General features: G+C 48.0%; 2 protein-coding genes and 2 long non-coding RNA genes across 4 annotated transcripts; 1 reads left to right on the forward strand and 3 right to left on the reverse strand.

The window, feature by feature from the left end:
- Window positions 1–5,911: 5,911 nt before the first annotated feature.
- On the reverse strand, window positions 5,912–7,553 carry LOC311444408. Its single transcript, XR_014697871.1, has 2 exons — window positions 7,417–7,553; window positions 5,912–7,327 (listed from the first exon to the last, which is right to left on the reverse strand). It is a non-coding gene; the product is annotated as an uncharacterized lncRNA (long non-coding RNA).
- Window positions 7,554–7,671: 118 nt separating this feature from the next.
- LOC311444407 lies at window positions 7,672–13,806 on the forward strand. The gene is made up of 4 exons (XR_014697870.1): window positions 7,672–7,802; window positions 9,058–9,409; window positions 9,670–9,727; window positions 13,419–13,806. It is a non-coding gene; the product is annotated as an uncharacterized lncRNA (long non-coding RNA).
- Window positions 13,807–14,402: 596 nt separating this feature from the next.
- LOC311444805 (uncharacterized protein) lies at window positions 14,403–17,063 on the reverse strand. The gene is made up of 4 exons (XM_084536188.1): window positions 16,845–17,063; window positions 16,729–16,758; window positions 15,781–15,909; window positions 14,403–14,741 (listed from the first exon to the last, which is right to left on the reverse strand). The coding sequence occupies exons 1-4, from the start codon at window positions 16,995–16,997 to the stop codon at window positions 14,547–14,549; spliced, it is 507 nt and encodes a 168-aa protein (XP_084392314.1). The 5' UTR covers window positions 16,998–17,063; the 3' UTR covers window positions 14,403–14,546.
- A 4,170-nt stretch (window positions 17,064–21,233) lies between these two features.
- LOC311444384 (uncharacterized protein) lies at window positions 21,234–22,444 on the reverse strand (the record flags this gene model as incomplete). The annotated part of the gene is made up of 4 exons (XM_084535502.1): window positions 21,234–21,520; window positions 21,782–21,943; window positions 22,195–22,218; window positions 22,310–22,444. 4 exons carry the CDS (start codon window positions 22,442–22,444, stop codon window positions 21,437–21,439), a joined length of 405 nt encoding a protein of 134 aa, XP_084391628.1. The 3' UTR covers window positions 21,234–21,436.
- Window positions 22,445–23,004: the final 560 nt, after the last annotated feature.

Raw genomic sequence — 23,004 nt, forward strand, 5'->3', positions numbered from 1 at the left:
ATTCGGTGTTTTTGGGTGCCTGGTCTTGTGCCTTTTGTACCTCAGAAGTTTTAGATGTTAAATATTTCTTTGAACCAAAGTTTTTAAGTTGTGTACATGTTGATTTTATTGTATTTCTATGGATCATGAGTTTTGAAACAAATAAATGTGCTTTCCAAAAAAAATGGTTTTCTGTTTTGTCCCTAATGAGTCCATCAGTGCTTTGGTTCAGGGAGCAGCGGGCATTAGCTTTGTCCTTCACTGAAGGTCTGTTGCTTTGTTGTCCTTTGCTTTTAGAAAGATGTTGTTTTGGACAATGCTTTATTTAGGCTAGAGCACAACACAACTCTTGCACCTTCTGCTGAAGCTGGAAAGCTTAACTTGTGTATTTAACTCATGGTACAACGTATTGTTAATACATGAGGGCAGACAAGCTGCGCACTTCGGGCCAGTGGGACAAGTGATCTCAGTACAATACTCATGAGAAGCCCTGCCCAGTGTTGTTAGTCTTATATTGAGGGGCTATCTGGACTTGATGCAAGCAGTTAAAAGAGACCTGAAGGCCTTTTCAGCAGTCTTGACTATTCTTGATTCTAAGAGCAGGCAGTTTTGGTGAGACCCTGCATTTTTACCATGAGAGCGCTTGATCTGGCAGAGCACAACACCTACTGAACTTGAAGTCAGTAGGACAGTTGTGTTGCTAGCAAAATGTTAAACTCACTTAAATGGGATCTTATCTTCTCTCAAAGCAGAGTAAATTATAGCTTCCTTACTTTAAGCTGAGAAGCAGAAAAAGCTGTGTATTTCTCCTAATAACCTAAAAGATCCCATGTTACCTGCCCTCAGACTTGATGCAGTCCAGCAAGTTTCCCTTCTGCAGGACATAGTTTAATAGTTGCTCTCTAATCTCTCACAGCACTCTGTTGCTTGCCATGAATGTTGTGGTTGTTGGCTAACTGCTCAGAATATTTCATTTCTGACCTCTAGGTTTCTTAGTAAAATCTCTCAGCACAACATAAAGCAGAACTCCTTATTTCCCAAGTTTACAACGAAGTGTTTGACATATGACAGCCTCACAGATGTGAAGATGAACTGAGAATAAGCCAAACCCACAATCTCTAGTTGGACAATTTTGGATTCCAGAGGGAGGAAGAAGAATCTACTTAGACTTTCTGTTAACTTACCACGTTGACAGATAAAGTTCACGTCAGGACTCTGGCCAAGAATCTGTACCGAATCTACTTCTGAAACTGTAGCTGGCTTGCAAATACCATTGTTAACAGAGTTGTATCATGCTGAACCTTTAAAGTGAATTTTGCTTGCTTGTTTTCTCTAGGAAAAAGCATGTTTTATTCTGAGTCGTCTACCATTATTCAGACCATCCCTCAGTAGGATGGGAGAAGTGTGGTTGCAGAACTGCTTGAATGCTAAGGCTCTTCTTATGTCGTATGCAAGATAGGCTTGCTGCTAATCTAAGCTGAAGAAAAATAGCTATTTTAGAGAAAACAGCAGATTGAGTTTGGGGCATTCTGTAACCTCCCAGGCATGTTTGTGCATTTTGGTCTTGAGAAGAACTTTATGCTGGAATAAATATATTTTTCTTCATCCAGTGACAGGGAGCTCTTGTAAACATATCACTGGTACGGTAGGTACTCAATAGTTGGGTTTAGACTGCGAAAGTGTCTTCTGACATGTTGTTGACTTTTTTTCCCACAGGGTTTAAGTATTGAATACAGATATTCACATTGCAAAGGCTTGCTGTAGACAAGTGCCTGCCAGACACTTGGGAGTGCTTGGGGATCTTTCAGAGGAGATCTCTCAGAGGTCTTCAGGCTGTCTATTAGCTACTTGTTGACACAGTCTGTAAGGCAGTGCTCTACGTGATAGGTGCTGATGAAAGCAGATAGCATGTGAGCTCTCATGGAAAGATGGTCTCTTATCATGCCTTCTGTAGTCATAAGAAGAACCACCCCCAGCCCATGCCAGTAATCTGCATCCAATTTGAGCATGTGGTTTCTTAACCCCTGGCCTGGTTGCAACTGTGTGGACACACGGTGTGTCACTGAGCAGTAATGCAGCCCTCCAATTGGGTTAGGAAACCACCTAAAGCATAAATCTTTAGCTGTGTAGACTCAGCGAAGTACTTGATCTTGTCTTCTGCCTTAGAAGCTGCTGCTTTCCTGTTACAGTGGAAAAACATCTGCTATGTAATCACCTTAGAGGGGAAAACCAGCATCCAGGCTAAAATGTATAGGGTGGTGCCTGGAGAAAAGGTTTAGCTGTGACAAAATGAGCCCTATGAGCAAGGTTGCTGACCTCGTACTCTAAGTATTCAAAGCTGGGAATTGTTTTGTGCCTGCCTAGCACTGTGTGTGTTTACCTGCTGTGGGAAGAGCATGAGTAAAGCCTATTAAGGAAGGATAATGAAAGCGAGTTTCATACCTTGAGGATTTTCATGATTTGGGGCTGTGGGAAGGATGCTCAATATTGTGGGCTACTTGAAGCCCCAAGGCTGCCTCCAGCCCCTTGCATGTACCCTCTGGATTGCTGGTGCAGGCAGGAGGAGAATCGTGCCTTCCCCTGCACTGCCTCTTGGAAGCTCACCTCATGGCACAGTTGGACAGCCTGCACCCTGTAACCTTCTGGTCTGTCATTTTGCCCACAGCATCGCCACCGTGAAGCATCATTTGCAAAGCCTTGGCAGAACCGTGGGGAAGGGACCTCCCAGCCGTGCTTCAGCCATGGAGCCATGCAGGGCTCTGCTGGCAAACCAGAGTGGGGGTGAAACTGTTATCCAACAGGTTTTGGGGGGCTAAAAAATATACTTTACCAAGTGTTTTTGGGTGGGCTGGCAATGGCAGACCTTGAATGTACCCTCAGCATAACCCAGGGCATTTCTAGCTCCCTTGCTCATCCTGGGGCACTGCTGAGGAGCATTCATTAAATGACCATTTCAGACCTGCTCATTTTTCCTTTCTTTGACCTGAGAATGGTTGAGTGCTGCCACGCTCGGTCTGCTGCAAGAAGGGCTGGGGTCTGGGTGAGCCCCTGGCTGAGCTCTTGCTTGGAGCATCTTTGTGTTCCTGCTTTCAGGCACTTCTCTTAACGGGAGCTGGGCCAGAACAGGAGACCTTCACTGTGGTGCTGTTGACGGGCTGTTGATGAAAAATAGAGTCAAATCTAGTGGGAGTCCCCTCTGGCCCCAGGCTGGGAGGGTTTCTCCTTCAGCACTTGCTGTGCCAGGCCCCAGCTGCAGAACAGAGCCATGGTGTTGTAGAAGAGAGCTGTGATGTTTGATGTTGTCGAACAGAGCCGTGATGCCATTAGCCTTGTGCTGCTGTGGGAAGGTGAGAGCCCTGCGGTGGCTGAAGCCTGGTGGTGATGTGCAATTAGACGAGAGCAAGCTGAGCAAATGCAGATGGCCGCTTGTCCAGGCGTTAATCTTTTCGGGCCTTGGAGTGCTTTATCACTCCTTATAGCTGCAGAGCACATTGCTGTCAGTGTCTGTAGTCTGTAACTGCAAAGACTGTGGAAGATCGGAGGCGTCACGTTTTGCATCCAGTCTGCCAGCTGGGGATCAGTGACCCGAGGGGACCTCGTGAACCTTTTGAGCGTTCCCTGCTTGGCTGGCCCGGGGCTGGAGTGACTCACGAAGCCATGGTCCCCTGGGGTGCAGCAATCCTCATCTACAGGCCAGAGCGCTCTCCAAGTGCCACATCCTCTGAAAGGAGGAGCCGGAGAAGCCTCTGGCACCCACCCCATCTGCTGCAGATGCGCTGGGCCTGTGGGGCCGCTCGTCTCTCTGCCTCCAGCCCTGTGTCCCTGCTTTCCTCTGAGCACAGCAGTGGGCCACCGCCAGCGATGTGTGGCCACTACCAGCCACACGGCCACATATGTGGCACCGCCAGTCCCTTGGTGGCAGACCTGGGGTGCTGCCATCTCCTCCAGGCCCTGCCGCCGTGGCCTCACAGCGTGGTGTTTGCACTGGGTCTACGGCGGCTTCCTTCGCTTTCATCTTAGCTCTTGAATGAGAGACACGGATGAAACACCTCTGACTCAGTGAGATAGGTGAATTTGTAAGCCCGAATACCACACACAGCCCTAGTCTCTCACTTCCTCAAAAGTGCTAAATTCCTCATGCTCTTGGGTCTCGTTTTGCCTCCACCCCTGTGTTACACCGGAGCGGTGCTGAGCAGCGCAGCACGGCTGTGTCAGGGGGAGCCAGGCTGTCCCCAGCTCCCGTCCCTGGGCTGGGTGGCCTCTGTGCACATCTGTGGGGCAGCACCCTCACTGCAGAGCCTCTTTGGGGTGTCCTCCATCGTGTGAAGGCCTCAGATGTTTTCTGGTAGCTTCCCTCGATCCCACACGATGCTGGCTGCAGTCAGCACGCCATGGGGCTGAGCACAGTCTCTGTGTGTCCTGTCAGTCGCCGGAGGGGAGCCGTGCCTGTGCTCGCACCCTGCACAGGAATTCAGATTTCTCAGTGACTGGGAATGGTGTCTGAGTAAGACCTGAGCACCTGAATCGTTTTGTGACAGAAAAACATCGGCCCCTCAGTGCTTTCGGTGGGAGGCTTTGCACAGGCAGCGCCGCTCCGCTTTGTTGTCTGTGCGCCCTGCTCTATGCGATAACCTGGCTTTTCTAGATAACGAGCATCGTTTCACTCACAGGAAATAGGAAATGGTGAGTTGTGTTTGGTTTTGAAGTGATACACAAGAAACATACTTGTGAACGTGGGTGCATTTAAACACGGAGGAAAACAACAGTGGGCCGGGACCGTGCTGGGGCATGGAGTGGGGCCGCCAGCCCTGGGGGCTGTAGCAGAGGGGGCTCTGGCCCTGGCCCCACACTATGGGACAGCAGGGAGTCGGCTGTGTCCCCAGGGACAGCTGGTGCCTTGGCTTTGGAGCAGTATTTCCATCCTCCTTGGTCCTGACCTGCCCCCGGAGGCTGCTAAAAGTGAAGTGAGTGCTGGGGTGTGTGGGTGCTTGGGCCTGCTTCTGTCATGTAGAGCTGTGGCACTGCTCTTACTGTTAAACCTTTTTTTTTTTTTTTAATATTTAAAAAAAGTAAGGTGAGTAAAAGTGTCATTGGTTTTGCACCTTTCCCAGCAAGTGAAAACAGGAGGGAGGATGACCCAGGTGGGGTTCCTGTGGCAATGCAGCTGCCCGGACAGCGCTGCTCCCTGGGGGGAGCCCAGCTGCTGCTGCCCCCCATGTGTCCAGGAACCTGCCAGCACCCTGCAAACACAGAGGGGGATGAAACGTTTAAATTATTGCAGCAGCTCTGCAAATAAAACCAGAGCTGTGTGAAAGCTGAGGCCTGGCAGCAGCACTTCCTTTCTCGCTTGCCTTCCCTCTGCACTGCTGAAAATGTATGCAAAGGAATTCCAGTGGGGCCTTCTGGTTTGTGGTTTCACATAAACTCATACTTCAGCCCCAAAGTGTTGTTTCAATAAGAGTAAATTATGGGAACATGAAGAGTTTTTAAACTTCTAAATTTGCTGCTTTTGTGCACTGCCACCTCTGTGCTTGGAGTCCCTATCTCTGAAATTGAAGAGAAAAGCTTCAAGATGCAGTCCTGGCAAAAGAGGCGTCCTTCTGGGTATTTGTGTGCCCCACTTGCAGAAAGCATGCAGCTGCTAAGGAGGAGAGATGCTGACCTGAAGTGCCACAGGAGCAGGAATGGGGCTGCACCACGTTTTCATCAGGGGCTCCCTGGACACCTGGGGTGGCTGCTCTGCAGGGCGAGCACCCAGCAGCGCCCTCAGCAGCGGGACCTCTGCTGCAGGGATGCTTGTGCCACGTCTGTCCTCTTTAGTCCCACAAACCCTTCCACGCCTACGAGCAGGTCCGGGATGTGTACGAGTGTTTGCACGATGAAGGCTTGCCTTTGTTCTGAAATGTCAGTCAATAAAAGAATTAGAGAACAGTTAGGAGGAAATGCTTTAATGATTAAAAGCCATTTTTAGCTCATACCTGGGAAACCACAGGCTCGTAGCTTCACACAGACCAGAAGCTGCTTACAAATAATCTTTGCAATCAGTGCCTCTTTTCCTTCACTTGATGCTCATCTCCTGTCAGTGCACGGCCATGGCTGCGGTTGCACTTTGATGTGTTTCAGAAACAGCAGCTCCAAGTTCACAAAGTCAGAAGCCTGCCTTACACCGAGCTGGGAGATTCAATTAAACAAACAAACAAACAAACAACAAAAAAACCACCAAGCCCCATCTGCCTGCAGCAGGGCTGGCACACCCCAAAGCCCTGCGCTCCCCGCAGCAGTCCTGGCTCCTATAGTTCAAGCTTGTTGCTGCTGCCAGCCTGGGCTTTGCCTCTCCTAGGGCCTTGCAGCAGCTTCCAGCAGCAGGGCGAGCTCCACATCCCCAGGACAGGCTGAATCCAGCGCTTCCTGGCGAGGTAGAAGCTGTCAGAGCCCCAGGTGACTTGTGAGCACCTTCCCTCCCTTCGGACCAGACATCACACCTGGGGCTGGGGTGAGCGGTGCTGCTGCTCAGCCCGTGAGCACGTCGTTTTCTCTGATTCTGTGGCAGGTTGGTGACAGCTGCCTGGTTTCCACCAGCATGGACTCGTGCAGAAACTACCGCAAGAACTGAAAACAGGGGAAACGGCTGAGGAAGCATTTGGTTTCTAGGAAATACTTCAGAAAACCCGCTTGACATGAGGTGGTGGTGTTCAGAGCAGCCACTGCCAGGGACTGGGTGTTCTTGAAGCGCTGGCTCGATGCACAGATAGAGGCAACCGCATCTCCCGCCCCATCGGCTGGGCTGGGAGAGCTCAGCACTGCTCAGCACCGGGACCGGGTGCATGGAGCAGAGCACAAGCAGCACAGGGCAGTGGTTGGGTTGGTGCTATAGCCATGCTCTGGGGGGCTGAGCAGCTCTGTCCCCCGCTGGGGGGTCTGGGGCTCAGTGCTGCAAACGCACCCGAGCTTCCTTTGGCAGCGCTGTGTCCTTTCCACCTTTCTCCTTCACATTTGCAAGATCAAACTCTTCATGTGTCTTTCAGGAGGAGGTTGCCAAGAATTATCTATCTGCTCAAAATAAGGATTTTCAAACCCATGCTGGTGTCATAAGAAAAATGCCCTGGGCTGCTAATCCGTAGGTAATGTTGCCTCTTAGTCGAACACTTGACCCATCTATTTTCTGAATGCAAAGTCACACCGGTCTGCAATTTGGGTTTAATTTTTCTCACATCGTTATTCACTGATCACTTCCTTTGAAGTTGGTCCTTTGCAGGTTATTTCCAGTGTGACACTTTTCCATTCCTACCGCACCAGGCTTAAATTTGAAGACAGACACATGAGTAAGTCCTGGGCATGGGGACAGCCTCTGTAAACAAAACAACACGAACCTGTTCTGGTGCCAAAAAGAAACAGAACAGAGAGGCTACACCCACAACATCCAGAAAGGACATAAACCCATTTTTTCCTGCTGCCTCAACCACCTCAGCTCGCCAGGGCTCCCAGCAGCGAGCATCCCCTGCAAGCAGCGGTGCCATGGGCGGGTGCTGCAGAGGAACCCAGGTCTGATGGCACCCAGCTGGGCGAGCTGGGCATCAGCTGCAGCCTGTGACTCAAGCAGGCTGAGAAAGAGCGTTGAGTGCTTGGCAGGGAGGGGTTGTTTCCTCGAAAACAGCTTGCCCTTATTTAAAACACTTTTATTAAAAAAGTAGATGTTAAAATACCCCGAGTGACATTGAAAACAGAGTCCTTGTTTTCACTGCTGCACAGCGAGCTGATGGGGTATCCTTGTGAAGGGGGCAGGAAAATAGAAGTGCCCTCATCTCCTTGGCTTGTTACTCGTGGTAAGTACAAGGTATTTCAGCTGCTTTTATAACCGGGGGCAGAGGGACCCCATGGCTCCCCATCCAGACATCACAGCCCCTGCCGCATCCCAGTCCCAGGACAAGTGCTGCACGTGGAGGTGCTGGGCTGAGGAGGGCCCCAGATGCCCAGAGCTTGAGGGCTGTTGGAACGACTGCCCTCAAAGTGTGAGAGAGGAAAACCCGTGGATGTTCTACATGCAAAGGGAAGTCACAGAGCTCCTCTCTGAGCTGGCAGAAGACCAGCATCTGAAGGGCAAGGAGACCTTTGCAAATGAAAGTTCACAGAGGACAGGAAAAAGAGAGAGAGAAATATTCTTGCTGCCGCTGTTGTTTGCACGGCAGCTCTGGGAGCAGCGAGCAGTGAGCGCCCAGCAGCCGGAGCCTACCCGAGGGTGGCCGAGCAGCAGCGAGAGCAGCTCTGGGGGAAAGGGGCAGCACAGGTCCTGGGTGATTCAGTGTGTTTGGGAACAAGGTCTGTACGCACCCTTATTTTAACCAAAAGATACTTTGCAGGGATCCTGTGCCCTGGGGCTGAACTGAGTCACCCTGCGGTGCCCGCACACCTGAAACCTGGGGTGTGCAGCACATCGAAGCAAGTCATTGCTGACTTCCATTCTCAGCAACATTTAGCTCCAGAAGCCACCGGCATCGCTCACCTGTGTCCCTGCGTTCCCAGAATACGCGGGCAGCAAGGACCTGGGGGTCTGGCTGGGGGCTTCCCGTGGAGGCAGTGGGCAACCCCTGCTTATTCCCAGGGGACTGATCCCATTCTTTTCCAGCTGCTTGTTGCAGGCCTGCAGCTCGATGTCTGAGCCTGGCTGGGATTTGCATGTAGAAGCCAGTATCAAAATTCCATTAAAATGAGGTGGCAACGAAGGTGGAATTTTACTGTCAAGAGTTTTTTGTCATAAAGGAGACCCACCCCGGCAGCAAAGCAGTGCTTGAAGAAACCATTTGGAGCTGGCAATGATGTTTTTTTTTTTTTTTTTTTTTTTTTTTAAATGGTGTCTTCTGCTAGAGGTGTTCTGTGACGGAGCAGCCCTCACTTCTGCAAGTGTCAGGCATGAGCAGAACTTTTTGGGTGAAGTGGATTGGTTGTAGACGTGTAAACTCCTGAGATGTTGCATTATTAAATCGATCAAGTATAACTTGAACAGCGTTGCTTATAAGTAATGGTCATAGTGCAAATAGTTAATACCTAACTTTGCATTTTTATGTGTTTTAATTCAAATAGGGAAACGCTGTCGTTATTGAGGAGCAGCAGAAGCAGAAGGGCGGCTGCGTAAGGACGTGCTCTGCAGAAACGAGAGGTTTGGCTGAGTAACAGTAGGATAAGGGACGTTTCTGATGAGTGATCTGAGTCCTGGCTAGATCACAGAACAAAGAAGTCGCTTGAGCTTCTGGAAGTTGCACTCTGCTGGATTTCCAGCCCGCAGAGCAGAGCTGGCAGCACGGGACAGCCCTGCGGGGATGGGGAGCAGGCATCGTGCCGAGACCCTCCGACCACGGCATAGTGTGGGGATGCTGCACGGCCACATCCTGCTGCTGGTCCCTGCTGCAGCATGGCATTCAGCTGGGAAACTGCGGTAAGTTCATCCTCGTTGCATTTTATGACCCTTTTCTGGGAGTGAAGCCTGGACTGCACAGGAAGCTGAGGCAAGGCAATGACCACTGCGTGCGCTTTCAGCTCCTGCTGCTCTGCAACCACAGCCTCACCGCAGGCTTTTTATCAGAGGGAGGTCTCTCTCGCTACATCACACCTCTCTCTTTTCTATTTTCAAGCTAATAAGCCTTCCTTTATAACTTCTCAAAAGCTAAAATACTTCTTAAACTCCTCTTACTATAGACTGTGGGTGTAAGTGACTGCTCCATGCAGCACCTTGTCACCAAGGCGAAGCCAAAAGGTAAGTGTATTTCCATTACACCACTTGGAGATTGCCAGGGGCACTGAGGCGGCCTCCCTTCTGGCTGGTGGGAATGTGATTAGCACCAACCATGAGGTTTTTTCACCATTCAGTTGAAATATGCAGTTTTTGGAAGGCAGTATTTGAGCTGAGGAAGAACCACTAGTTTTATACTTCAAAATTGCAATTGGGTTTGGAAGGGGGATGGTGGCTTTCCAAGAGCACGGTGCTGGATTTGCAGAGGGGATGCAGGTGTCAGGCACCCACAGGCGTGGGCTGGAGACGAGTACCAGAAATCTTCTGGGACACCCCAGGAGAGCGTCCAGGCGGTGACACGGGTGGCGTTTTGACAGAGAGCTGAGGGGGAGGGAGGCAGGGGCAGGATGCTCCCACCCCTCTGCTCTGCCTGTGGGTGCTCAGCCAGGCCCTGTAGGCAGGGAGGGCCCCGCTGGGTGCTGTCCTGCACGGAGCATTCAGGCCCTGTCGTGAGGGTGGGGAAAAAACATTCATAACAAGCCATAAAACTTTAAAAACCTCACATGTGAAGTGTATCACAGATCAAATATGCTTTAGGACACACGAGCCCAGCACTTATGGAAGTTGTTAGAATTAAGATTGTGCTGCTGCCAAGAACATGAGATCCAGATTTTTTTTTTTTTTTTTCCATCGCCTTTGAGAATGCTCAGAGCGTTGTGCTTGAAAAGTCTCGAAGTCTGGATGAAGATTCAAATAACTTAGGAAATTGGATATGGAGAAATGGGGTGATTTCAGGATTGTTTCTGAGCAGAATTAGGCGGGGGTTCTGCAGACCTCAAGTCTTTTCAAATTTCATTTTCAAGTGAATTCTTTCATACCTGTCACACGTGGTTCCTGGCGATGGCAGCCATGGTTCTAGTCTGTGGATTACTGATGGAGCGTTAACGCAAACAAATGATTTAATGCTTGACATTTCTCCCCTTCACTTGTTTCTTAGTAAGGTATTTTTTAATGATTTTTCCATTCTGTAAGGTGGTTACTAGTGCTATTGTTAGAGAAAAGTATGGCACCTTTTAATAAGAACCATGCTCTTTGCCCACTACAGCTTTCTGCATTCATGACTCAAGGATGTGGCTAACAGCTCTATCTTTAAAGAGGAAAAAAAAAAGCTAGAAATATTTCAGCTGTGATAAATAGGTACTGTAACCTCAGTGTCTGTCCTGTTTCCTCACTCTTTGATAAAGTTATGGGAAGAAAGAAATAATTTCAGTGCTGAAGGTGTGTCTGGCTGTGTCTTTGGGTAAAATCCCGTGGGCTAGGTGTGTGCAAGTCTTCTCCCTAACATCACTGCAGCAGGTACTTTCAGATTGCCATGGTGGTAGATGATTTTGGTGACCATTCTAAAAGAGACCTCTTCATTTTTCCATAGAATCATTGACATTAAGAGCAACCTGCATCAGAGTCTTTGTTTTTAACAGTTCTGCCCAGCTGTGGTTGTTTTATTATGGGATACGTACTCTGATTAAGATGTTAAGATCCAGATGTGGGGCGGTGGGGTAGAATTAATTTTTTGCTTGGTTAAATGCTTGGTTCTTTTACCCTGTAGAAGCGTGTGGGATGCCAGGCATGGCCCTGATCTTGAGGGTTTGTGGCTCGCCAGGGGCTGGGGCCATCTCTGTCCCCAGGGACCTTTTCCTCACCCCAAGTGTGAGGCCAGCCCTGCTCAGTGGGTGCAAACCACAGGCAGCCTCAGTGAAAGTCCTCCTTGGTTATAATTGTACCTAATGGGTTTTAGATGACATGAGAAAGTAAAGGAAGGCCAGTTTTCCTGCTAAATCCCACGGTTTGTGTGTCCATGCAAGTGCTGGGTCTGATTCCCTTCCATTTTACTGTTTGCCCCGCTCTCGGCTGACCACTGTGAGACGGTGACGTGGGGTGCCCAGAGCAAGTGTAGGGACAGCAGGAAGGGAGGGCTGGGCTGCTCGTATAATTTGCACCAGAAGTCTGATTCATCTGTTGGAACAGAAACTTGCAGTATTACTTGTTTCCACTTAAAGCTCCTGGTCGGGATGTGAGAGCTCTCTGCAGTGCTTTATGAATGTTACGTGCTTCAGCTGCTGCTGTGCGCTGCTTGTAGGGGTTGATAACGCAAGGCAGGAGCTGGGGTAGGACTGGAACTATTGGGATAAAAGTGCTGAACAGGGATAAAAAGTGCACAGGCTGCCCAGAAAGGTGGTGGAGCCTCCATCCTTGGGGATCTCCCAAACCTGTGTGCCCCAACACTTCTCACAGGAGGGGGGAGAGGGGAGAGCAGCCCAGCCTTTGCACTTGCCCTTGTCGAACTTCACGAGGTCCCTCTCAGCCAAACCTTCCAGCCTCTGCAGGTCCCTCTGAACAGCAGCACGGCCCCCTGGGGTGTCAGCCACTCGGTGCCATCATCCAGGTGACTGATGAATAAGATGAACGGGACAGTTGGGATGACACACACTTCCCACGTGTGATCTGGAAATCACACACAGAATTTCTCTGGAAATAAGGTGGTGCTGAAACAGAATGTGAAACTACTGCAAGTTACTGGGTAGATCACCTTAAATTTCTCATCTGCAATTCTGAATGAAATTTTATTAGTTTGCAAGTTGAGGTTAAGTCCCTGAGTGTTGTCCTTGTGTAATAAGCTGGGATTTTACTGTTTTCCCTACCCGGCGTCGTGGAGCTTTTCTGTGCTTTGCGGCTTGGATGGTTTCCGAGCAAAAGCAAGGCCCAGTTCTCACAAAGTAGTCATTTTTGTTATACAAATCGCTCTTGTTCATGGGGGAAGAAGTTAAACACTGACTGTCATACTGCTAACTTATTAATTATTATTATTTAATTATTATTAATTAGTTCTGCTAACCTAGGCAGAACTAATGCATCCATAAAGAAGGAACTGCTGCTACATACCCGATATAAATGGTTAAGGTTTAATTCTGAATTGGTTTCTTTTTCTTGGTGCAGGGGCTGCAGGTGTATGTGTTGAGAAGTAAATATCTGTACAGAGATAATAAGCTCGAGCTATGAGTGGGCAGTGGGTGGCTGTGGTTTTACCTCTTTACGAACTTAAAACAAGAATGAATCATGCTGGGGATGCTATGGGACTTTCTGACAAGGTCAATGGCATATCATAATACCATCGTTTCAGAGGTAAGCCCAAGCATCATGTCCAGAATTTTAAAAATTAAATTTAATTAAGTTAAAACTAATGTCTTGGAGAGCTGCAGGGGCAGACTGGGTGCTCTGAGGAAAAACCCAGACCTAGCTCAGCAAACCTGACCGTAGGAGGTAATAGATTTATAGTCTCCACTATGAACTCCTTAAAACCATGGACTCCTCCAGAATAAATGTCTTTCTGATAAAAACAAGTTTCTTCTGTCATCCCTGGTTCATACATTGACTGGTGCATACTTTCTGTGTTTCTGTCACATTTGTGATTCTTAGAAAAGGATCCGCAAATGAATGCCAACGGATTCTGCTAATATGGATCAGTGAATGTGAAATGGGTATGAATCAGTGAAATGTGTATTCGAACAGACTGGCTCCAGGCACTTCTGAGGATTCATTCTGTTTTTTCTCATAGTGTTGGACAGTATTTATTTCATCTCTAGGGTTTGTGAAGCTAAACTAAGTGCTCTTTGATTGCTTTCTGTTTTTTTTTTTGTTTTTTTTTTTTTTGGAACAGTTATTGTCAGCTTCCAAACATCACCGTGGTGTGGGTGTTTCCAAAATGCTCATTTTACATTGGATGCAGAAGGATGCAGACAGCTAAACAGGCCCGCCAATCCCATCCCAAATGGTTTAACCTGGAGATGCCTGATGGTTTGAGGTTTTACTTATGTTTGAACTGTAGCATGGCAATTCAGCAGGTTTTCTGTCTGCGTACTATACATACCGTGTCTCTCCCTCTCACCATCACTCAGTAAGCTACAAAAATCAGTTCTGACATCCCACTCTAGATACTGGTTAGTGATTAAGGCTTTATGGGAAATAGTGTGAACCTTCTGGTTTGTGTCTGCATATGAATTTTCTATATTTTTACTTGTGATAAATCCTACTTTCATTATGAGTCATTTCCATTATTGTTAGTGACTTGACACATATCCTTGTCCAAAACTCATAGAAGCTGGGTAGGCCATGAGTGCCAGAGGGGCGAAGCACATTCAATGGCAGCAAATGTCTAAGCACCAAGATAAGTTATACCTAGCAAACAGTTATTTGCAGTGATTCTGGGTTAGAAGACCATTCAGTGACTCAGTCACGTTTTGTCACAGTAATTTCGAATCCTATCTCAGCCTTTTGTTAGAAGAACATCGGGTTATGAACTGATGGCAGCTAGTTCCTCTACGGTATGTGCCAGTTGTCTTTTGGCTCGTTGTCATGGCAAACTGCGTTTCTACCCAGATTTAGAGATGCCAGCAGTCTGGGTTCCCTGTGTTCCTCAAGTCTTGAGGACAGGGCTGTGCTGGGTCCCATCAATTCCCGCTGGGCACCACAGACCTGAACCCCCCCACCCACTGTGGGATCACTTCCCAGCCCCAGCTAAAGCAAGTGGACACTTCTTCTGTCCCTACGTGCCAAAACCCACGAGCCTCATGCCTTTCTCTGCATCCCTGGTGAGCTCAATTTCATGTTTGGTAACTGAGTGATACAAATGACAACACTTGGCTGAGCTTGGCATGAAAGGTTTTTATTGCTGTGTACAATTTACAATCACCCACTTGCATTAACACTTAGCACAGATTCTGGTTTGTAAAAGGCATCTCTTGTTCCCCATCCCCAGCCGGCCCCAGTGCTGCCCATGGGACCTCTCCTAGGGCCACCTCTTGGGGTACGTCCGCAGGCGAGGGCAGGTGCAGTTGTTGGCGTACAGATCCACCTCGTTTCTCACAGTGCTGTTGCACTTGAGCGTCTCGTTGACCCATTTCAAGAATTCTTCCAGATTAGTTTTAAATGTTGAGAAATCCGCTTCCATATCTTTGCAGTTATTTTCATGGGTTGTTTTTTTCTAAGGAAGAAGAGTAGATGCTGGTTGATACAAGAGTCACGAACAATTCCACCCAAATGCTGCATGTTCTCCAGGACCTCCCCAACTCACTGGTACAGAGCTAGAAGCAGGCCAGCTGCCATTCACTGGTCTCAGATAACTTCACCTTGCAGATTTAAGACAGGTCAGAGTATTTTACTTATAATATCCAATTTCCCTTATAATATCCAAATCCTGGAGACACAAAGGGAGCCCAGGATGTGCTGTGTGGTCCCAGCAGCATCCCAGCCTGCTTGTTCTTAACACTGAGGTTTCAGCTGCAGCAGTGTGGAGCTCAGCATCTGGGTATCGGTTTCGTCTGCAACTTGCAGGCATTAAGCAAACTGATGCATATCTGTTTTTCTTCCAAAAAGAAGCCTGTTTCAGGTCAGCAAGTATAGCCACTTTGAGAATACATGTGAAATCTCTTTTCCACCACCTTGTTTTGTCTTTCTCTCTTTTTGAACCTAATAAATCATCATAATTACTGCAGGTCTAAATATTGATATCATCTGTATAAGAATGAGTTTGTGCATGATAGACAAACCTTGATATCCTTCCATGGAGCTACAGCTGGTCCAAAATTAAAAAGGAAGAACAATTTCTTGGCTACCAGATCTCAAAACATTGACTTAGAGTTTACCAAAAAGTGAGCAAGAAATCGTGTGACAGGTGACACATTACTGAACAACTTCCACTAATGCCCTCTAATTCCTTCAGGGAAAGTAAATTTTAGGGAACCTTGGTGGTGATGTCTTCTCAGCATATCCATAGACTTAACTAAAGGCTCATGCCTTATCCACCATCATATGTGAAAACTGGTGCAATCCAAGGGCTGCAGCAGCCTTGCCTGGCTGGGAAAGATCCACTGTTTGCAGTGTCTGAGATTGCTTTGCATGTGTCCAAGAGAACTAATGAGACATTGAAAACAATCCCCAAGTGGATAAATCCCCAACCTGGATAAACTGATAACTGCAGGAAAATGTTTGAAACTAAAATCAAATCAATAACAAAAGCTTACCTTCAGAACTGAACAGATGTTTTCTAGCTCTTTCATATCTTTTGAAACTATGGTCATACACACAGATAGGTTCAGTTTTTTTAGCTCTTTAATAAACTTGTCGGTGTTATTGTGTGCACAGTCTGTGGTCTAGGAGAAAAAGGGAGAGCAAATGGTGTTCTAGTTTACAGAAAGAAGAACAAAGGAACTGGTAATAAACCATATTTCACCAACTATAATTTTCTCTGGAAATCTGAACTTCTTTTATCTGAACTCTTTTTCATACCTTTTTAAGAAATCATATTATAAGTGCAGTATTCGTAACTATTACAACCACAAACTTTACAATAAAAGTGCTCCAGTTTCTGCTGGTGGTGAATTTGACAACATTTCAAATTTGATCCAATTCCATTGAAATCAGAGAGAGTTGTTTGTTTGTTTCTTTGTTTTCTGTAGGTATAGGATGTTTACAGATAGCTGCTTTGAGCATTTTCCTTTATATTGCATCAGTTAGTGAACAGGTCTTACAAACATCAACAGAAATTTCTCCTGAAAAGCATTACAAAGAACTTAGAAAACTGAAGAAAGGCATGCCATTTGTAACGGAGAGCAGTTAGGACTAGCCAAAGTCAAGCAATCTTTTAAAAATAGGGCGTGATGCGTTCAGAAAGCAAGAGGAGCGCTGCTGACTTGTAGAGGAAAGTCTGTCCCCTGAGCCAGCCGGTGCTCTTCCCATCAGCAGCAGCTCTGTGCCCCTCTTAGAACAAATTTTTGGGTTCAGAGCCCCCTTCCCATTCCCTCACGGCTCCCAGAACCACAGCTCTTTGCCAGCCCAGCAATCCCTCTCTTAGCTGCTGTTCTACATGTTGCCTTTAAATGTCCTCAGACCTCTCCTCCCAGAGGTTATACATTAAGCTTATAATCCATGAGTCTCCTTGGAGAATAGAATAAGAAATAGCAGCTCCTTACCGTTAGGCTGGTCGGTGTGTGGAAAAAGTCCTGAAAAAGACAGAAATCAGCGTGTTACAAATTTTAAATCATCTCAAAAATCAAGCCTGGGGTGGGGGAAGCGGAAAATTATTTACATTTGAAGATGAATTCGTAGAGTTCAGTAAGCAAATTATTTCGTCAATTATTGTAGTTTTATTGATCTTCTGCAGAAATGGCATTTCTTTCGGAGGAATAAAGTAACTGGATGCCCTACAGCTGAGCAGTAACAAGAACATGTAAAGATACATTTTAATGGTGTTGTATCTGGGAGCTCAAGTTTGGTCTGAAATCTGCCTTGAGTTCAAGCTCCTCTCCCTTGGCAGATGCTAGGCTCACTTATATAGAGAAGCTTAGTAAGGGCAGGATGTGATTACTATCTTATCTCAGTTATGAATCAATAAAATAGGAAATAGACAACAACTTGAGCTGTCGAATTAGCAACATATCTCATTTGAGAAGCATTTGTGATTAGTGTTCCAGCAAACTTCTTAAAGACGCTAACTCCAGGGCAATGCTTCCATGCAAGGAAGAGCGATGTACAAGGGCACTAACGATGTGCAAGTTATTGTAAAACTTACTAACATCTAAGGAAGTTGGAGTAACACAGCCATGAAGATCATTTTTTCTTGTCAGAGGATCTCTGCATCTCTCAGCATGACCCTGTGGGAGTGTGGGAGCAGGGGTGCACACCGATGCATAGCACTGCCTTGCAAAACATTTTCTGGGGGAAATGCTTTTTCTCTGACCTGACAATAAAGCAGAAGGTGGTTTGTTCATCGTAATTACTTAGAGTGATGACTGGACCTTATCCTGACATCGCTAATTTTCCTGACAGTGCTGCATAAATCTTCATTCTCAGCTGTCAGCTGCAGCTTATCATTCTGGGGGAAACCTTCACCGCTTCTCTCATCGCACTTGGGCACTTGTGTGGCGCTTTGCAGGAGCAGTGAGGTCCTTGCTTTTATGGGAATATGTGAGCGAGGGGGGAAAGGGGCCAAAACCCAAGCGGAACACCACAGGCACCCACCCAGTGGTGCTCGGGGTGGGATGCAGCAGGAGGCGGCCGAGCTCTCCCCACTCCCCTGCGGGCTGCGGCTCCTCGGCTCAGTCAGCTAAGGGTGGGGTAACCACATGAGAGAGGGCACTTCCAGATAACTTGGTGTTTGAGGAGCAATATCATGAGAGCAATTGCAGAAGCAGGGCTTAGATAACTCTGAGATAATGCGGCTCTAAATTAAAAAAAAAAAATAAAAAATACATAAATCTAGTTGTTCCATAATGGGTTGCAACGAATATGGTTCATACAAGAAGTATCACCCAAGGGAGGGCTCGGTGAGGAATCACTTCTGGCCATCAAGAAGCAGTGTGAAAAGGGAAATTAGTAACAACCAGCTTCGGGGCCAAACGTACCTGATGGTCTGGTAGTCTGTGTCTGCCTGGGGATGCTGCATGGCTCGTGCTGCCTCACCTTCTTGTTTGCTCAACAGCAGCTCTGACTTCAGCAGAAAGCTGTAAGGGAGGCATTTGGCAATGCCAGAAAAAAATATGCTTGGCAAGTGCTGCTCGGACGGGTTTAGCAAGGAGCCAGGCTCTCAGCTGCAGCACATCAGCCCAGAGCTTTGCAAATATCCGTATCAGCCTGTGCCAGCTGGAGGTCTGGCCCAAATATTTCCCACATGTTCTAGTTTCTTCTCTAAATCTGTTTGTTTTTTTTTTTTTAGAGGTGGTATTTCATGCAAAGCGTCTGATGAGGTGCAGAAGTGGCAGATCGTTTTTTTCTGGATTTCATAAGGCAAAACTTTACTGTTGGGTCAGGCACACCTTTCACTTTGCAGTCCTATAAATGCAATATGAAAGTTTGGGACAGGGTGCTGTTTTGAGTCCTTTGTTGGGATGTTTTGCAGTGCCCCTGCTATAAGCACCCATCTGCATGTTCCCTTTGTTCCCATTGCTTCGCTGCTCATTTAAGGTGCCTGGTTTGCAGGGCAGGCTGTTCCCCTCTTCCAGCACTGCATGAAAGGTTCTTGTACAGCTGCACTGCCCAGTCCTGCTTGGGTTCCCCTCTCTATCAAAGACCCCGATTCACTCTCTTAAAATGTAAAATTTTAGTATCAAACTGCTCGTGGAAATGCTCCCTGGTGCCCAGGCCCCTCGTTTCCCAGTAATGCTGATGGGACACCAAGGAGCCTTTGGGACCTGCAGGCTCCTGTCCAACAGCATGTAGAGGTGATTAAAAAGGGGCATTGAAAGCAATGTTTAAACGTGCAAAACTGGCATGTAAAACCCATGAAATGATCTCCCTTTCTCTGATGTGAGGCTCAGCATCTCCCGCTGACAGCGCGGAGCCGCCGGGACGGGGCTGCCCCCTAGGGGCTGCCGGGGACAAAAGGAGCCGCTCGTGGGGGGGGTCCCGGGCTCGGCACGGACCCGGGAGGGGGGCCCTGCCAGCCCCAGCCCCTCCCGGAGCCCCCCAACCCGCTGCTTTACCGCAGGTGCTTGCAAACCCGTGCAAAGGCTGGGGAGCGAGCTGAGCTCTCGGCGCCTTCCCCCCGCGCATCCCGCAGGGTGCTGGTCCCTCTCGGGGCATCCTCTCCCTCCCTGGAAGGCTGGAAATATATATATATATATATTTTGCATGTAATTGTAAAAATCATCTTTTTGCAACCATGGCTCTTTGCACGCGATTGGAAAAAAATCAGATCACCTTTTTGCAACCGTGGCTCTTCGCTAATGCTTATTTAGTCGGTGCTCCCCCCACAGCCTCCCCCAAGGTGCCGCTGCTCAGATTTATTCCTCATTTAGCCCCGGTGCGGTTGGCTGCTCCCTGAGGACAGCACCCCAGCAAACAGCGAGGTGCTGGGCTGTGAGCCACCCACACAGAGCGTGCAGCCTGATCGGCTCCTCAGCCTAAATTGGGGCTGGGGGACAAGCCCCCCCGGGGCAGCTCTTGGGCACCATCCCATACACCCATACACCCACTGCCTGATTCCCCCTCACGGGATGTGAAGCCATTGACACCTTGAGGCTCTTTTTCTAAGCACGCAGTATTTTTTGTAGGTATTCATTAATTGATTTATTCTCAAATATTCAGGGGAGGGCGGGTGATGATGACTGAACCTACTGTTTTTTCCCCTGTTGATACAATGACTACCGTGTCTGCCCTTCCCCAGCCCTGAAGGAATTTCTCTCCAGGTGTTATTAAAAATACCAACTAATTCCTCAAACATGTCAGCTCCCTTAAGTAACTGCTGCAGGTTCTGCCCCTCCAATCTGCCTTTTGCTGAGGGCTGCGTGGGGATCGGGGATTCCACAGGCACAGCACGGCTCCTACAATCACTGCTGTGGGCTAAATCCCCTGTGAATCAGGGATCTTGGGGGAACTTTTTCCAGGTGCACGGCGAAACCTGCAGAAGCAGGTGATGGTGTTGGGCCAGGATGGTGAAATTCCAGCCGGAGAATCCCCCCGGAGGGGAAGGCACAGGCGCGGTGCTGCGGGCACAGCTGTGGGCTGGTGCTGTGCCTCCCTTTCCATCCTGCCCCAAACGAGGTCTGCGCTGCCCCTTCGCTTCCTTCTGCGTGGGCGAAGCTCCCTGCCATCGGAATATCCACTGGGGGGGAAAGGAGAGCTGCTGCAGCGAGCTGTCTGCCACGAAGTGAGAGCAAAGGAAGGAAGAACCAAAACCACGACCCACTATTTAGGCCCTACGTCTACCCTGATTTGAAAACAAAAGTGGTGTTATGTGGTGTCTGGACCTCCTCGTAAGCTGCTACACAGAGGAATTAATCATCTCTACAGTTTCTGTGTGTTTTTGGGTACAATACCCCCCCGAAACTGCCATAACCTCACCATGAGAAGACCCCGATTGGACCAGTCAAACATTTTTAGATTGAATCTTCCTTAAACCACCATAAAACAAAGAAAATGATGATAGTTACACATTTGTGCAAGAGTTTTATTTTGCATAGATTCTCTTAGAGTTCGCTTACATTCATAGAGTTCTGCATAAAAGTTCCCTGATTATTTACCTGCGTGGTGTCTTGGCAGCACACAGGTCTGTTCAAACAGCCACATCCCCACAATTTGCACCTCCCAGTTTTCACATTTTAAAGTGATTGTCATGGCCTCGGTAACAGTAACGTTCCTCACTTTGGTTAAGATAAGCACTTAAGCATAATTCAAGGAGTAAGAGTTGCATCCTCGCACAAGACTCTCCTCTGACAATTACAACTGACTCTTCTAACAAGATGCAAAACTTGTGTTCAGAAGGCAAGAGGGGCTGAGCCCAGAGGTGGAAATCTGACTTTGTGAGGGTCTGCTGGGACCGGACGGCTCCGAGAGCACTCGGGTGGTGCTGAGCCCCGGGGATGTGGCTGGGAATAGTGCGAGAGAAATAAGGGTGTGAGGGAAAGGAGGCAGCATCCACAGAGCCCTCTGCACACACACCAATAAATAAGGGTTTCCTGAGTTAAATAATTATTGCATCTCTGCATTGCAAAAATAAATAACACGACATTTCTGCAAATAAATAAAATAAATAAATATAGGTAAATACAGGAATAAATAGGGCTCCCAGTAGCCTTGCTCATTAGAGTGAGGATACCCAAACGAGGACACACAAAGCTGGGGTCTCCCAGCAGGCTGGACCAGGGGCACTTCAATCATCTTTGAAGACAGTGCTGGTTTCTCCTAGTGGCCATTGTGGTTCAGGAACCTCAATAAATAATCCAAAGTACTGTAAAAGTCCTCTTCTTCTGGATCCTCCTCAAGTTTCTGGGGGGACAGAGAGAAAGAAGGGTTTAAGAAGCATAATTTGGACACACAAGATGCATTTTGTTTCTTGACTGTAGGTTTTTTTTTTTAATACTTCTTTAAAAAATAATTTTAAGTCCAATAATTTTAACTCCAACCAGGAGGCAGCTGCATGCTTTAACCATGCACGCATTTCACTGCAACCTGGACAAACACTGGGATATCTCTTATAGTAATCTAAGCACCACAAAACAGTGAGCAGAAAGTCCATCCCAAGCATACCATCGACCCGTAGCATCTCTTTCCAGCAGCGTGGATGCTCCGCAGTTCCTGGGCAACTTGTATCTCCAGTGGATGCTCCTTGCGGTTTTCCAGGACTTTAATAAATTCCTCCAGATAGGTGATGACACTCCCTTTCCACTCCTCCCTGAGAATTATGTTATTCTGCAACAACAAACGTTGGTCATTCCTGTCTTTTCTTTATCGTATCACCGGTGCAAGAAGCATCCCACTAACGGAGCTGAAATGCCTGCTACCCAAAATGATATAACCCAGTGGGACACCTCTTTTGACGGCACAAGAGCCTGTCAAAGGATGAGCTTTGGCAGCCACCAGGTCCCCCTTCTGCCTCAAAAAGCACACAAGCCACACCACCAGCAACCGGCACTGCAACATGAGCTGAAAAGCAGTCTTACCGGAGGTGAGATTTCTGTGTTGCCCTGCAAGAGATTGATAAAAACCACATTAGCAGATGCGCCACCAGAACAAAAAGCCGGTTGTGCGGCGAAAAGCAAACGGAACGGAGGTAACCTGGAGCTTCTCAATGTTGCTGATGGTTTCCTTCAGGAGGGAGCTGGCAACGCAGGCTGGCCCCGTGGCTGGTGTCACAGGGACCGAGGCACCCAGCGCCCAGCAGCTCAGCACCAGGCAGAGCAGCGGCAGCATTGTGGTGAGGCGCCGCGCTCCCCTTCTTGGCTGGGGCCGGCTGGCTCCTGGCTTCCTTTTATACATGCACCGTGCGAGGAAATGATTAATAGCTCACCGCAAATATGCTCAGACTGAAGGCGAGAAGTCACCTGTAGAGTGGAAGTTGTTACTTTCTTATCTGACGGGGGAAACTACATGTTTCTAAAATAAAGATCCCCCGTAATTCAGTGGGCGCTATGTAGTTCAGAAGTTTGAGGCTAATATGGTTTCAGATGCTGAAAAAAAAACTTAAGATGCTAAAAGGATTAGTGGCAGATAAACCAGGGCTACCTGAACATCACCCAGATCTTCACATTTACATTTACTCTACCTGATATTATAGCTCATCTTTACTTTTACCCTAGTTAATGCTTCTGCCTCATTCGATATTGTTGTCCTAAGGAACCCGTGGCTAACCCAGTGGTGCCATGCTCATGTCCGAATGACAAAATGAGACCCTCCAGAGACCCTGTGAGACTCTGTGAGCCAGGTGCTCTCTGGAGGATGTGAATCCATCCTGCTGGCACCTTCCCGTGCCC

Source organism: Aythya ferina (genome assembly GCF_964211825.1).
Source record: "Aythya ferina genome assembly, chromosome: 14".
Lineage (NCBI taxonomy): Eukaryota > Metazoa > Chordata > Aves > Anseriformes > Anatidae > Aythya > Aythya ferina.